The sequence below is a fragment of the Acomys russatus genome, chromosome 5 (assembly GCF_903995435.1).
Source record: "Acomys russatus chromosome 5, mAcoRus1.1, whole genome shotgun sequence".
Lineage (NCBI taxonomy): Eukaryota > Metazoa > Chordata > Mammalia > Rodentia > Muridae > Acomys > Acomys russatus.
Genome location: NC_067141.1, coordinates 1,411,793 through 1,427,839, shown reverse-complemented (window position 1 = coordinate 1,427,839; position 16,047 = coordinate 1,411,793). Strand labels below are relative to the sequence as shown.

The window sequence follows — 16,047 nt, the reverse complement described above, 5'->3', positions numbered from 1 at the left end:
TTGGGAGTTGACTAGGAGTAGAGGAGGCCAGAGAGATAGCTCCCACTCCCAGACCCATGACAGCACCAGTGGCTTCACGAGCAGAGGAGGAGATCAGGGTTAGTACAGTGACTGTGTGTGGTCACGTGATGTTCTCTGTCATGTTATAACTCAGGCCAAGGCTCTCTCCAGATGCCAGGATTCCCCAGGATCCAACCTTATAAACTAAATACACTTGTACTTAAAAATAAATTTTAAATTAATTGTCCCCTCTCCACTTTTTCCTTTTTGTGTCAAGATTTCATAGTGCACCCCTAGCTCATCTGGGATTCACTATTTAAACCAGGCTGGCCTCAGACTCACAAAGATCTTCCCGTCTCTGCCTCCCAGGTGCTGGGATTAATGGTGTGTGCCAAGACACCCAGCCACCAGCTATTCGTTATAAACCACCCAGTCTAGGCTAGTTTGTTACAGCAACAGAAAACAGACAGACTTAGCATCTTCCCATTTTAACTTTCTTCATCCATTTTATTGCTTCAGGGAAACCAAAACAGAATCTTCCTTGGCCTTTCCGCTCCAACACCCTTAATCCATGGTGCTTCCCTCATTACCCCTCTGCTCTCTGCCTAAGACTCAAATCGTTGTCCTGAAGGAACTTAAATCTTCGCTCCATGGCCTCCCAGTGGACCTGCCTTATGGGGAGGACAACGGGCAGGGTTTGGGCATCATCTGGGTGAGACAGGCCAGAAGGAGCTCTGAGAGAGGGAGGGGGCAGTCAGGAGACAGCAATTTCAGACTGTCTTTGCTGCCACTGATGTCCCTCAGTGCCCTGGCCATCCCTGGAGGAAGTCCAGGTTCCCAGGCCTCAGCAGGTCTGCATTGTGTCCACCCTCCTAGTATGGATCCCTCATGAGGACCCTGCTGAAAATAGAAGTCAGGGAAAGGAGCTGAGACTTCACACACACACACACACACACACACACACACACACACACACACACACACGGAGGGAGGGAGGGAGGGATGGAGGGAGGGAGAGAGAGAGAGAGAGAGAGAGAGAGAGAGAGAGAGCGCAAGCGCCCACACATACTTTCCAATCTCTGCAAAGCCCATCATTTTTTCCCCTTCCAGTCTGGAAGCTAATTTAGGATTAATGAAAACTACTTGGCAAATGGAGAACAGAACAGCCCAGTGCACCATAGTCCCTCTACCTGAGCAGCAACTGTTCATGCATCCAGTGAATTCTGTTCTAAAATCTAAAAAAAATAAGATTGGAATCACACAGAAAAAATACAAATTGCATCCTGCGGCTTCATACTTTATTTAGTGGTCCTAACTGTCCCCCTACAAAAGATCATCTGCTTCGCATGACAACCACAAGCATCCAGAATTCTGAATTAGAAAGCAGAAGTCCTCCAACAGGCCCTCCTCGGCTGTCACTTGCTATAGACACCCAGCAAGTTTCCTCCCTGTGTTTATTAAAAGATGTGCATCAAGAGCAAGCGGAGGGTCTAGCTTTTGTTCTGAGATCTCCTTTCTGCACTTAGATAGCCCTCCTGGCTCATGGGTACAGACTGCTGGCTGACCTGGCACCCTCCCAGGGCTGTGGGAAACGGAACTGTGGAGGTGTACCCTACACATCTGTCTCCAGGAGATCGTACTTGGATGCCTTCCAGAACGTCCTAGTGCAAACAGTGCTGACTCGAACATTTTTTTTTTCTCTACAACTGTGCATACTTATGCAAGATCTCAGTAGGGTTTTTTGTTTTCAGTGTAATGGTTGGACCAGATTTAAAGTTTGGGGGCCTGGGAAACAGGTCAGTGTGACAGAGTGCTTTGCCCTGAACTCAGTCCTCAGCAGTGAAATTAGAAACTGCACCCCCCCCCCCCCAAAAGACTTTGGAAGTTACACTCCAAGGAGCAGTAAATACTTCACTCAAATTTTAATGGGAGATCATGTCAAGATCTGTACATGTAAACTGTACATGTTTGCAACAGTATAGAGTAATGCATGTGTGAGTTTATTACAGAGAAATGGGTCCTCACCAGTTCCCCGTGGTTAGACTTTAAGCTTGCACTATTTTCCCCTCTTATGAATGACTCCCAGCAGCTATGCTGACATCCAAGGCAGTTTCTCAGTTCCAATCCCTGTACTTTAAAAGGCGCATCACTGTCCCATCTTATACTCTAGCTGCTGGGAAAGCTCATCTGTGCCTGGGGAGGTGGAGGCTGCCTGGCTTTCAGAGCATGTCTACGCCAGCAGAGACATGTTCTCTGGCTGACTGTCTTGAATGAAGACTCCACCACTGTCTACACCAGCAGCAGCAAGGGCTGCCCCACTCAGGGGAGGTGGATCATCAACAGAAGTCACTTGGCTAGACTCAGCAGCTCCAACCACAGCAGCAGTGAAAGGGTGGTGGCTAGTCATAGCACCGCTCGCCCAGCACATACAAGGCCCCGAGTTCCATCCCCAATATTACTAAAATCAAAATCAAACAATGAACAAGGAAGAAGCTATTTTGCAGGTGAGTGAGTGGCATTTGGAGCTAAGGGGGGAAAAAAAATCACCGTTTTCCAAACCCGGGAGTCATTCCAAACCTCACCACAGGCACAGGTAGCTCTAATGCACCTGCCCTGTGTCTAAGAAGGGTTTTACAACATAAAGCAGTTCTCCACGCTCCTGCCTCAGCCTCCTAAGTGCTGGGATTATAGGTGTCTGCTACCATACCTAGATGCCAGTGACTTTTCTTTTTAAAAACCCAGTATAAAGAGTCAAGTACAGTGATGCTCACTCAGCAGGGAAGAGGCCTACTGCCATTCTGACAACCTGAGTTCAACCCATGAGACCCACACAGCAGGAGATAAGCAGGGTCCTCACAATGACAAACTGTCTTTTCACCTCCATATACATGCTGGGCACACACAGACACACAGACACACACACAAGACACACACAAACATAGATACACACAGACTCACACAGACACACACACAATTTTTAAAAAGTCTGTCCAGTGGTGGTGGTGTACACCTTTAATCCCAGCACTTGAGAGGCAGAGGCAGGTGGATTTCTGTGAGTCTGAAGCCAGCCTGGTCTACAAAGCAAGTTCCAGGACGTCCAGAGCTACACAGAGAAACCTAGTCTCTAAAAACCAAAAATAAGTAAGTAAAACTAAATAAATAAAAAGTAAAAAGTCTAGCACTAACATCTGGATCCAACACCACTGGCTCTGTAGAACCCTCACACTTTTGTTGACAAATAAGGATGAACATTTTGCGGACTGGTGCCCAGTGTTTTCCGTGGCCCCTGCACCTGGGATAGACACTCCCACCAGAAAATGGCTCTCTGAGATGGTACTCCCCTGGGGTAACTCTGTCTGAGCTCACTGTCACTGGTGTGATGCATATTTATTACAATGAGAACATAGTCCTGGGCTACCTGTATACTGCATTTTTCAGACTACAAGACGCACCTGACCATAAGACTAGTTTTTAGAGCAGAAAAACAGTAAAAACAGCAATCGGACCATAAGGAACACCCCAATTTCTGCCCCCCCCACCCCACTTTTTGGGGAAAATGCATCTTATGGTCCAAAAACTACAGTAGTCAGGCGTGTGTGTGTGCGTGTGGGCATGCGTGTGTGTACCAGGGATTAAACCTAGGGCCTTCTGCATGCTAGACAAGCATTCTACCATTGAACTATATTCTCAGCCCTGCAAGTATAAACCAAAGTCAACAAACAAAATGCATCCCCCAGCAGGAGACTCTGAGTTCAAAGTCTGCTGGCAACATGGCAAGACACTGTCTCAAAAAAGAAACAAAACGACTCAGTGGTTAAGAGCACTCACTGCTCTTCCAGGGGTCCTGGGTTCAAATCTCAGCACACATAAAATAGGTCACAATCATCTATAACTCCAGTTCTAAGGAGATCCAATGTTCGCTTTCGACCTCTGCAGGCACTGCATGAACACTGTGCACAGATATACAACAGATAAAGCACCTATACACATAAATAAAAATAAATCTTTTTTTAAAGGATGGTGAGGAATAGAGGGCTGAGGTAAGATGGCTCAGTGGGTGAAGGTACCTAACACCAAGACTGACCGTGAGAGCTCATTCCCTGGGACCCACAGTGTAGAAGGGGAAATCGAATCCCCACAAATAATCCTCTGACACTTACACACACACACACACACACACACACACACACACACACACACACACACACACACGGGAAAGGGAGAGGGAGAGGGAGGGAGAGAGAGGGAGAGAGATAGAGAGAGAGATAGAGAGAGAGAGGGAGAGAAAGAGAGAGGGAGCACTTTGGTTCTTCTAAGGGTACAAACCAAAAGTAAATAAACAGAATCTCAACTATAGGAACATACTTCCTGGAAGATGCAGGGTGTCTCTAGAAGAACTTGTGAAGTGTCTGTGTGGCCCTTGGCACGACGAGTGACACCGGTGCTGGGCTTTTTGTTCTTGTTTTGGTTTTTAAGACAAGGTCTCCTATATTCCTGCCTAGCCTCAAACTTGATAAAGCCCAGATGACCTTCAACTTCTGATCATCCTGCCCCCACCTCCCCAAGAGCTGGTGTGTACCACCAACTGGTTTGTGCAGGGCTTGAACCCAGGACTGACTTCATGCTTGCTAGCCAAGCACTCTGTCTTCTGAGCTACAGCTACACCCCTTGTTTTAACATCTTATCATTTCTATGATCACAGCAATTGTAGCCTTTTATGGAGCACCCAGGCTGAGCTCTCCTTCAGTGATCAAGTGTTCCATTATAAATGTTCTGCAGATTCCAAGAACTACAATTCTGAGTCAGCCCGACTCTCCCTCCTGGAGGAAAAAGACTCCACAGGAAAATGTGAAAAGCAGGAAGAAGTGAGGGATCACAGCCAAGCTAGGATGGGGGAGACCAACAGTGCTGTGTGGCTGCCTCTCACCACGCCATGTGCACTTAGCAGCTGTATACATTCCTCCAGCACTCCACACAGCAGTGCAATACTGGAAACAGTCAGCATACCCCACAAATCCCAAGAAACGGAAGAAACTATAATATTAAAGTACATCCATGCAACAGTCCACCCCAGAGCATAAAAGTCACTGTTTTCTTCTTCCAGTACCGGGGGCGAACCCAAGGCCTCCCCTGTGTCTCCCCATATGCTCGGGAAGCACCCTGCCACTGAACTATATCCCCTGCGTTCTTTGTGTTTGTGTGTGTGCTTGGCCCAAGCCTGCCAAGGGGAGTATGAACGTGAATCTTGGGACCCATATGATAGAAGAAACCAACTGAGCCCAAGCTATTCTTTGACCTCATACATGTGCCCCAGGATGTGTGTGCCCTCCCCCACACATTATATAAATAAATTTAAAAAGTAAGATAAGTGGGCATGGTGGCAGACGCCTTTAATCCCAGCACTCAGAGGCTGTGAGTTCAAGGTCTGCTTGGTCTACAAGGCAGCTCATGGCCAGCCAATCAACCAACCAACCAAACAAAAAAATCCAAAAGAAACTCCTCTTTGCAAAGAGTAGCTACAACAGGTCTCACTAACTTTTGGAGTTCAAAGCCCTGGTCGGGAAGAAAGGTAAAGATGGATATAATTAAAATCAAAGCAATAGCATTCACTAGGGTGACGTAATGCCATGGCCTCTTGGGAGACCCTGCTCAAACAGCGTTCTACATGCACCTCATGGCAATTTGTAAGGACAGACAGATAGGTGGAAGAATTACAGGTTCAGAGAACAAGGGAAACTTGGCAATGTGAGGCTCAGACAGCGAGGAGCTTTGCCTTGGCTGGCAAAAGAGGTTAAATGCAGGTACTGTGAAACCTACCTAGGCTTCTCCTCAGAAGGACCTTTGTGTCTAAGAGCCAAGCAAGATGGCTCAGTCGGGAGAGCATTTGCCATCAACCTTGATGACCTGCATTTGATCTTAGGACCTCTCCTTCTACCGATTCCTGCAGGCTGCCCTCTGACGTCTATATGAATAGTGTGGCAAATAAGTAAATAATAAATAAATGTATACTTTAAGTCTAGAAAAAGCAAACTTGTGGACAGAAAGTAGGTTAGTGGTCCTGAGGGCTGGGTAGACTAGAGATGTGAGTGATGGCTAAGAGGTACAGCTCTTGACAAAATCAGTTATAGAGATGGATGCATAATTTTATATAAACCGAAAGCCACTGGATTGTACATTTCAACTGGGAAGTTGAATGGTATGTGGGTTATATTTTCATAAAGCTGCCAGAAAAAAAAATGAAAATAAGAAAAAGGAGTGGAAAAAAAAAAAAAAGAAAAAGGAGGGGAGCCCTTGCCTATAAATGCCCTTACACACCTCACCAAAGCATTCCAACACATTCCTTGATAAATACGAGCTCTACAGCAGGGCTCCAAACTCCTTAATCTCCTCCTGTGGGCCAGACCTCAGCTCACCAGATAGCTTCCTCTCTCATGCTAGGACTCTTTTTTTCAATTGGCCAGCGGGCTTTCAACTTGCAGGAGATCAAAGCTTTTATGGTCTCTTTCTTTTTATTATTTTAGGATACTAGAGACTGAAGCCAGGGCCTCCGGGCTTGCTAGGAGAGCACTGAGCCACAGGCCAAGCCCTTCAGCTTTGTTTTCCGACTGCATTCCCAAAGCACAAAGTCTGCCCCTGGCTCACTTTCTCCGGTCCTGGTCTGAGGCCTGAGGCTGCCAGGGTGGAGCCTCCTAGGCTTTAGGCAGGGATGCTTCCTGGGCCCAGTGAGTCATCACACCCTAGCTGGACAGTCTCATTCTGCAGTGACTAGTTTGTCTGTTTTGCTAGAGCCACCCTCAGTGCATTATCAGCACTTACACAACTGAAGATGGGAGCGATGCAGGATGCAGGTGCCCACACATGCATCGGGACGGTTCGCCAGTGTCACCAGCCATTTCCATTAACTTCAAGGTTCTGCCCAAGCTACTCTTTTACTAGTAAGTACACTCTCTCTAGCAAGTGTATCCCTGCATAGGCAAAGGCTTTGTCTGTACAAGGAAACACCGGCCTCCAACGAAGTGAAATTCAGCCATTAAAGACAACAAACAAACAAATGAAACATTGGATGCACAGAGCCCTGGGTCTGGTCACAAACACTGGAAAAACCACAACAACAACAACAACAAAAAACCCACAAAACATAGTAAGGTACAAACTGCAGTTATTAAGAACATCACTCTGCAACAGGATCTTCATGAAGGGTACACAATCCTGTCACCTCCTAGGCATGTGACTTCATTTCAATTTATCATCTGGCCAGCTGCCAACTGTCTGAGGCTATAGGGATCACTGTGTGCACTGTGCAGAGTAAGGCATGTACTGCAGCCCAGCCCAGCCCAGCGCCAGGCTACGCAAGTTAGGGTTCAAGTCAGCTCCCAAGAGGATATAGGAGGATGGCCACCCACTCGACAAACCTGGGCTGAGATGCGGAGCACATTTTCACTTGTCTAGTTTGCACAGTTTAGATTTGCTTTACCTTGTACACATATATTATGTATAGATTATATATATCATAAAAATTATTTTATAAGTTTGGGTATATAAGGGCTGCAGAGACAGCTCTGTGGTTAAGGGCACTGGCTGTTCTTGCAATGGACCCGGGTTTGATTCCCAGCATGCACATGTTGGCTCAAAACTAACTCCGGTTCTAGGGGATCCCATACCCCTTCTAGTTTCCAAGGCACAAAAGTGATGCACAGACATATACGCAGGAAAAACACCCATACACATGAAATAATTTTTTTTACAAAGTTTACACGTGTGTGAATTTGCAATACATAAAAAACACTTACATATGTTTATATACATACAAAAAGTATCAATACATTTGCATGTATTTAAAGTGTGTATGTATTATTATGCTATTTGCAGTAAGGGGGAACAAATTCATTCACATTTTCTTCAAAGGGGCTGGGGTTGCTGTTTAATGTACACTGACCTAGAATGTGACAGACAGTCTTTGAGTCTCAACCCCTGGCATTTGCAAGGGGAAAAAAAAAGTCCTTTCAAAAGGACTGAATTGGCGCTGGCAAGAAGGTTGCACTAGTCATGCAAGCCTGATAACCCACCGGATTCCTGGATTTTGAAGGTGGAAGAGGAAAATTCACCACAGAAAGCTGTCCTCTGATCTCCACACAAGTGCCAGGGCGCGCACATATGCATGTACACACACATACACAGTACATGAATAGATAAATAAATGTAAAAAATAAAAATAAGTAACATTTGTAATGAGGAGGGAAGAGGAAAATGGAGGGGCCCAGCATGGTGGCACACACTTGTAGTCCTAGCCCTAGGGAGGTGGTCAGAGCAGGAGTTCAAGGTCATTCATTACAGAAAGGGTGTGAGGCCACCCTGAGCTACATAAGACCATTTCTTATAAAGCCCAAAGCACGTACCTTTGCTCCCAGCAGAGAAAGGCTGAGGCAGGTGAATTTCTGAGTTCAAGGCCAGCTTTGTCTACAGAGCAAGTTCCAGGATAGCTAGGCAGGGCTACACAGAGAAACCCTGTCTCAACTCCCACCCCCACCCCCCCCCAAAAAAGCCTAAACTACTGTACTGTGGGGAGGTCGTGGTGGCAGTGGGATGGATCTGGGAAGAGATAGTAGGGGAAGCAGAAGTAAATATAATTAAAATTCTTGATATGCATGCGATTATGTCTGTCTGCCTGTCTTCGTTTTTTGAGACACGGTTTCTCTGTGGAAACCCTTGGCTGTCTTGGACTCACTTTGTAGACCAAGTTGGCCTCAAATTCACAGAGATCTGTCTACCTCTGCCTCCCCGAGTGCTGGGAGTAAAGGCGTGCACCACCATGCTCAGCTTCCCATGAGAGTCTCAAAGAATAAAAATTTTGTACTAGGAGCTAGAGAGATGGCTCAGTGGTTAAAAGCACTGGCTGTTCTTCCAGAGGACCAGGGTTCAAGGCCCAGCACCCACATGGCAGCTCTCAACTGTCTATAACTCCAGTCCCAGGGGCTCTAGCGTCCCATACACATAAAAATATGCACATAAGATTAAAGAAAAAATTTTAAAAATCTTTGTATTAAAAAAAGTTCAGAGCCGGGCGTGGTGGCACACGCCTTTAATCCCAGCACTCGGGAGGCAGAGGCAGGCGGATCGCTGTGAGTTCGAGGTCAGCCTGGTCTACAAAGTGAGTCCAGGATGGCAAGGCTACACAGAGAAACCTGTCTCGAAAAACCAAATAAATAAATAAAAATAAATAAATAAATAAATAAAGTTCAAACTTAAACCAATCAAACAAAACAGAAAATGCAGAACTGTCCAAGGTGTAGAACAAGTCATCTCATCTATGTCCGAAAGCACTCAATCCCTGATGGTGACACTCTTCCTTAATCAATCTCAAAATCTCCCTTGCTCTTTCCCTCTCCCTCTCTCTGCCCCCACCCTTCATTTCAACACTTTACACTTAAACTGAGCTCTGGGACTGAGGCCTGTTCTCATGCAGGGTAAACTTCCTCTAAGGGAAGACTGATGTCTCCTGTGAGGCGTTCTGAGGAACCTGATCAGAACCTGGCATTTCACAATACACACCCAGTACCTGCTGGGGCCTGATTTTGGGAGGAAGGCCAGTTGGCCATTTTAGTTAAACAGCCCAGGTTACCATGTCAACAGTAAATTAAAAAAAAATAATAATAATTAAAAATATACATATAGCCGGGCAGTGGTGGTGCACGCCTTTAATCCAAGCATCAGAGAGATGGATCACTCTGAGTTCAAGGCCAGCCTGGTCTACAAAGCGAGTCCAGGACAGCCAAAGCTACACAGAGAAATCCTGTCTCGAAAAAACAAAAACAAAAACAAAAACAAAAACAAAACAAAACAAAAAGAAAGTTTAAAATACATGCTTTTTGAGAACTAGTGAGTAACTGACTGGGCGCCCATCAACAACAGCAACAGTCACTGTGCTGCTGCATACTGAAGGGTGTGGACAGCGTCCCCCTTATCTGTGGCTATGGTTTCAGCTACTTGTGGTCCAATGAGAGATAGCACAGAAGTATCTCCGTGTACACACTACGAACATGGTATCTTGAGAGACCATATGTCTACAACTTTAATTTTTGTTAACAATTTATTTACTTTGTATGCATTGGTGTTTTGCCTGCATGTCTGTCTGTGTGAGGGTGTCAGATACTGGAGTTAATGACAGTTGTGAGCTGCCATATCAGTGCCGGGAATTGAACCCCGGGCCCTCTGAAAGAGCAGTCAGTGCTCTTAATCGCTGAGCTATCTCTCCAGCCCTGGCTACAACTTTATAGTTTGTTCAGGCTTGGTTCTTTGAAATGCTGGAGATGGAGCCCAGAGCCTTGGTAAATAAGTGCTTACCACTGAGCGACACACCTAGGATATAGTTTTTATTATAGGATATTGTTATAATTGTTCTATTTTATTATTAATGACTGCTAGTTTCTCTCTCTCTCTCTCTCTCTCTCTCTCTCTCTCTCTCTCTCTCTCTCTCTCTCTCTCTCTCGTTTGTTTTGTTTTGTTTTTGGAGACAGAGTTTCTCTGTGTAACCATCGACTCACTTTGTAGACTAGGATAGCCTCGAACTCACAGAGATCTACCTGCCTTTGCCTCCCCAGTGCTGGGATTAAAGGTGTGTGCCACCGAGCCGAGCTGACTGTTAATCTCTTAATGTGTCTAATGTACAACATAACCCTTTATCACAGGTGTGTGTGGATGGGAGAAAAAGCAGAGAGAGGGTCAGGCACTACTCACGGATACACCATGCAGGGATAAAGACAGATCAGCCAAGGATGCTGGTTCTCACTGTAAGCTCAGCACTTGAGGGGCAGAAGCAGAAGAATCAAGAGTTCAAGTCCTTGGGATATGACTTTCTCACGTACTCTGGTGCCTCACATTTGACCATGTCCCCTGGAGGGGGAGACCTGGTGGCACTCAGAGGAAGGACAGCAGGTTGCCAAGAAGAGACTTGATACCCTATGAGCATATACAGGGGGAGGTAATCCCCCTCAGGAACAGTCATAGGGGAGGGGAATAATGGGAAAATGGGAGGGAGGGGAGAATGGGAGGATACAAGGGATGGGATAACCATTGAGATGTAACAAGAATAAATTAAAAAAAAGAAAAAAGAGTTCAAAGTCTTGGCAACACAGTGATTCTGAGACCCTGCCTCAAAAAAATAGAGAGAGAGGAGGCGGGGGTGGGGGGGGGTGGGGCAGAGAGAGGGGGGTGCCCAGTGGTGGTGTCCACTTTAATCCCAGAACTCAGGGATGGCAGACGGCAAGCAGATCTCTGTGAGTTTAAGGTCAGTCTGGTCTACAGAGGTAGACCTAATTCTAGGACAGCCAATGCTACCAAAGAAACCCTGTCTCAAAAAAAAAAATTTTTTTTTTAAAGTAAATAAATAATCTTGAGTCAGAGCACAGGCCTGTAATCCCAGCACTCCCAAGGCTGAGGCAGGAGGATCACGAGCTCATGATCAGCTTGCCTACTTAACGAGACCCTGTTTCAATAACAACAACAAACCAAGAGAAATAAGATCCTTATACTTTTTAATACTCTTTAATATTTTCCATTCTTTCTTGAATGTTGGGATGCAGTTAAGAAGCTCATCAAATTTATATATACGGATATGCATATACAAATGTCCAAGAAATGAGATGCTTGCGGTCTGCAGTGCTCTTCAATATTTTCTATTAAATTCTATTTTGTTCCATTTCTCAAAAACAAAAACACTCACAGAAAGTTTTAAAATGGCTATTTTAAACATTACATTTGTTTATTTAATTTATTGTGTATGTGTATAATCCCATGTATGGGGGCATAGAGCGTCCACAGAATAATTGTACAGGCCAGAAAACAACCTATAGGCACCTATGTGGCTTCTGGGGATCCAACATGAGTTGTCAGGCTTGCCCATAGGTGCCTTTACCTGCAGAGTCATCTCACCAGACCGAAGGGGTATTAAGTCTATTTGAAAAGCACTACTCTGTGGCAATAAAACATATCTTAAGCCAACAGTCACCTTCAAGATTAATAAGAACACTCCGCCATGCAGAATGCACTGCTAGGCTTTGGGGACAATTAAGACATCAATCAGAGACCCCAGATCCCATCACTTATAACAGGTTGGCTGGACACAAGTGCAAAACAGGTGGCCACTCACCTTGAAGTGGAAGGAGCTGGCTGGTGACCCTGTGGAGCCACACTCTGTTTTAATTAGGTTGCTATAGTAGTTCTGGACTTTGGAGCTGACATTCTGGTTGGACATGGGGTCATCAGTGATGGGGCAGATGAAGTAGCCCTCATCATCATCACTGTCTGTGTCAGAGTCGCCATCCTGGCGGGCTCGGGAGGACCCGCCACTATCAACACCTTCCAGGCGGAAGATGAGGTCTTCGTCCGCCATGTTCCAAGGGCACCTGTGTTATCCGAGGACTCTGCTGTACAGCCAGAGTTACTGCGCATGTGGAGCAAGGACAGTCCTGCAAGGGAAGCAGAGAGTGCAGGGTAGGTGCTGGCACCTAGGCATGAGGGTTGTCTGGGTACCTGCATCTCAGTGGGGGCATATTTCAAATGTCCAAGTCTATTGGCTCAGTCATTTCACTTTGGAGAACTCTTGAGCGCTTGGAAGCCAGAAGCACCTCCCAAGCAAGCACAGCTGTTGGTTAAGGACGTAACTATATCAAACCACTCCTCTGCTTGACACCCTGCAGAAACCCCCTCATATGAGAACTACAATGCATGCTTTACTAAGGCTACACCAGCTGAGGCCCCTGGACCCCTGCCATAGACCTCAGGCCTTGGCTGCTCTTCCAGGGGGGACACATCAAGTGCATTCACACCACAAGGCCTTCATATTTGCTGTTCTCTGTGCCTGGAACAGCCTTCTGAGCTGTGTTATTTCTCACTATTGAGGTGTATGGAGGTGAGAGAAATCTCCAAATTTCCAAGTCAAAAACCATCTCAATGATCTTCCTGAGCTGAAATCGTCCTGTGCAGTTTCTTTGCTTACATTTATTTTTTTTTCCTTTTATTAAAAATAGATTGTTGCCGGGTGGTGGTGGCCGCCAAGCACCTTTAATCCTAGGGCTTTGAGTGAGTTCAAGGCCAAGCTGGTCTACAGAGCAAGTTTCAGGACAGCTAAGGCCTCACAGAGAAACCCTGTCTTGCAAAACAAATAAAAATAAACACAAACAAACAACAATAAGAAAATAGAATCTTTTTTCACATAATATATCCTGATTACTGTTTTCCCTCCCTCTACTTTTCCCATTTCCCCCCCCCCCCCCGTCCCCTCCCACCTGGATCCACTCCCTTTCTGTCTCTCATTAACAGGCTTCTATGGGATAATAATAAAATATAACAAAATAAAAGATAAAACCAAAGCTATTACATTGGAGTTGAGCACAACAAACAAACAAAAGGAAAAGAACCTAAGAGATGGCACAAGCATCAGAAACCCACTCATTTGCTCACTCTGTAATCCCATAAAAATACTAATCTGGAAGCCGTAATATACACACAGAGGATCTGATGCAGACGCGTGCGGGCCCTGTGCACGCTACTGCAGTCTCCGTGAGTTTACATGAGCTGTGATCATGTTGATTTAGATGGCCTTGTTCCCTTGGTCTCCTCCATCCTCTCTGGCTCTTACACTCCTTCTGGTGGGGTTCCCTGAGCCCTAAGGGGAAGGATTTGATGGAGAGCTCCCATTTAGGGCTGAGTGTCCAGTCTCAGGATCTTGGTCACCCAAGCAGTGCTGGGTATGGATTGCATCCCATGGAGTGAGCCTCATACTGATTTTTATGTGATGTGTGTGTAAGTGTACTGGTGTGGGACGCCACAGAGCAGGTATAGAGGTCAGAGAACAAGTTGCAGGAGTTGGCTGCCTCCTCTCCTACCATGTGGACCCCCAGGATGGGGCAGGCCATCATGCTTAGCAGCACCTGAGTGACTTTACCTGCTGAGCACCTTGCAGATCCCTTTTCCCTCTCTTATCCACACGCCCACTGCCTGGCTTAGGAAGTGCCTGCCGCAGATGAAACATTGAGTGTTTCCCCTCAGTAAGTGAACGCACTTACAACTGTCCTCTGAAGTTCCATGAGTAAAGCAAGAAATTGCTCACGCCCCCAAATGTCCACCAGTGATGACCTGGTATTTAAATGACAGTCTTTCCTTCTACACAATGAGGTACTGGGTGGTATAAGATGGAAGTTTCACACTCACAGGGTCAGCTGACTTTCTGCCAGATGCCAAGATGACTCAATTTGCTAAGAATAATCTTCAACAAGAGCCCCCAAATCCCTTCTTTAACGTTGCATGCAAAAGTTACCTAAGCCTAAGAGCTAACCTCAGGAAATACAGGACAGCCTCATAGTCCCAGTGGTTAATCCAAGACTTGGCTGCAGCAGTGGGGAGGGGGGGGGGTGCACATGCTCAGCAACTGCTCCAGCACCGAGTTACAGGCCAGCCTTGGGGAGTTGGCTTTTCTTTGGCATGCGTTTTACTATATGTAACATATGCTGTTCTTTATCTTGCTGCGTACCTGAGCTGGCCTTGAACTCACAATCTCCTTGCTACCTCCACCTCCCAGGTGCTTAGATTACAGGCAGTTTGCCAGGACAACCAACAAGATTTCTTCAACGAGACAGCCAAAGTCCCAGGAACGAAAGAATATATAATTAAAATAAAAAACTTGTTCAAGTAAAGGGACACACCATCACAGAAGAGGAGGAGCTGGAGAGATGGCTCAGTGGGTAGGCACATTCTGCCGAGGGGTTCAGTTCTCAGCACCCACATGGCAGCTCGCATCCATAATTCCAGTTCCAGGGGGGGCTGACACCCTCTTCTGACCAGACACATGTGAGGGTGCACATATACACGGGTAGGCAAAATACTCATACACATAAAATAAAAAGCAAGTCTAAGAGACAAAGTATTACAAATGCATGCACTCAGGGGGCAGAGGCAGGTGAGTTTCAGGTCAGTCTAGTCTACAGGACAGCCAGGGCTGTTACAAAGAGAAACCTTGCGTGTGTGTGTGTGTGTGTGTGTAAAATGAAACTATACTTGAAGTGAAAGACCAAAGACTTGTACGGCCTGACCTAATTTCTGTGAAATACCCAGAAAAAACACAGCTATGGAAGCAGAAGCAGACCAGGGCTTACCTAAGGTCTGAGGGAAGAAGGCTGGGCAGGAGAAACAGGAAAGGCGTACTGATGAAAAGCTTCTAAACTGATTGTCTCATGTCTGCATTCTGTCACTCTAGTGAGGACTGCCCACTTGAAAGGAGCGGATTGTAAAATGAATACATTTCGATAACACTACGTCTGAAAGAAAAAGACAGCCAAGAAAAACTGCGAGAAAGTCCTAAAAGTGCAGGCAGGCAGGTTGATTAGGGTAACCCTACTTCTGTCAAGCGACAAAGGGAAAGAATGCTTGTGTGTGCGGTAAAGTTTCCCAATAGGAGGCCAGGTGGTGGTGCACGCCTTTAATCCCAGCACCAGGAGGCAGAGGCAGGAGGATCATTGTGAGTTTGAGGTCAGCCTGGTCCGCCACAAGGATTGCTAGGAGCCAGCATCAGCTCAGCCTAGGGAACGAAGGGGTCGTGCGCTCTCTCCCCTCCCCCTCTCCTTTCCTAAGACATTTTAAAAGTGCATTTCTTTAGTGTGGAAGGGGGAACATACTTGCCACAGTGAGTGTATAGAGGTCAATGGACAGCCCGCAAGAGTTGACTCTCTTCTTCCACCATATAAATCCCCATGACTGAACTCAAGTTGCCAAGCTTTTGTGGTAAATGCCTTGTCCCACTGGCCGTCTCTACAGCTAAGCCATCTCTACAGCTAAGCTCTCTCTTTTCTGGCGGGTGTTTATTTGTATTGAGACAAGGTCTGTCTTTGTATGTAGCCCTGGCTATCCTAGAACTCACTATGAAGACAAGGCTAGCCTCAGAGACCCACCTGCTTTTGCCTCCCGAGTGCTAGAATTAAAGGCATGTGCCACTATGCCTGGCCCAGTGGTCAGGCTTGGCTAGCGAGGCTTTGGCGTTATCATGACATCCACTGA

The 16,047-nt window shown here is 46.2% G+C and overlaps 1 protein-coding gene across 2 annotated transcripts in view; it reads right to left on the bottom strand.

The window, feature by feature from the left end:
* Eef2k (eukaryotic elongation factor 2 kinase) overlaps nt 1-12,464 on the bottom strand; it is a 38,899-nt gene extending 26,435 nt beyond the window's left edge. For both annotated transcript variants that reach the window (XR_007830620.1, XM_051145153.1), the window contains exon 1: nt 12,146-12,464. Coding sequence is in view for 1 of the 2 variants with exons in the window: in XM_051145153.1 (XP_051001110.1) it covers nt 12,146-12,388 (243 nt within the window). In the remaining variant the exon portion in view is untranslated. The remainder of the gene's footprint in view (nt 1-12,145) is intronic.
* Between the last annotated feature and the right edge of the window lie 3,583 nt (nt 12,465-16,047).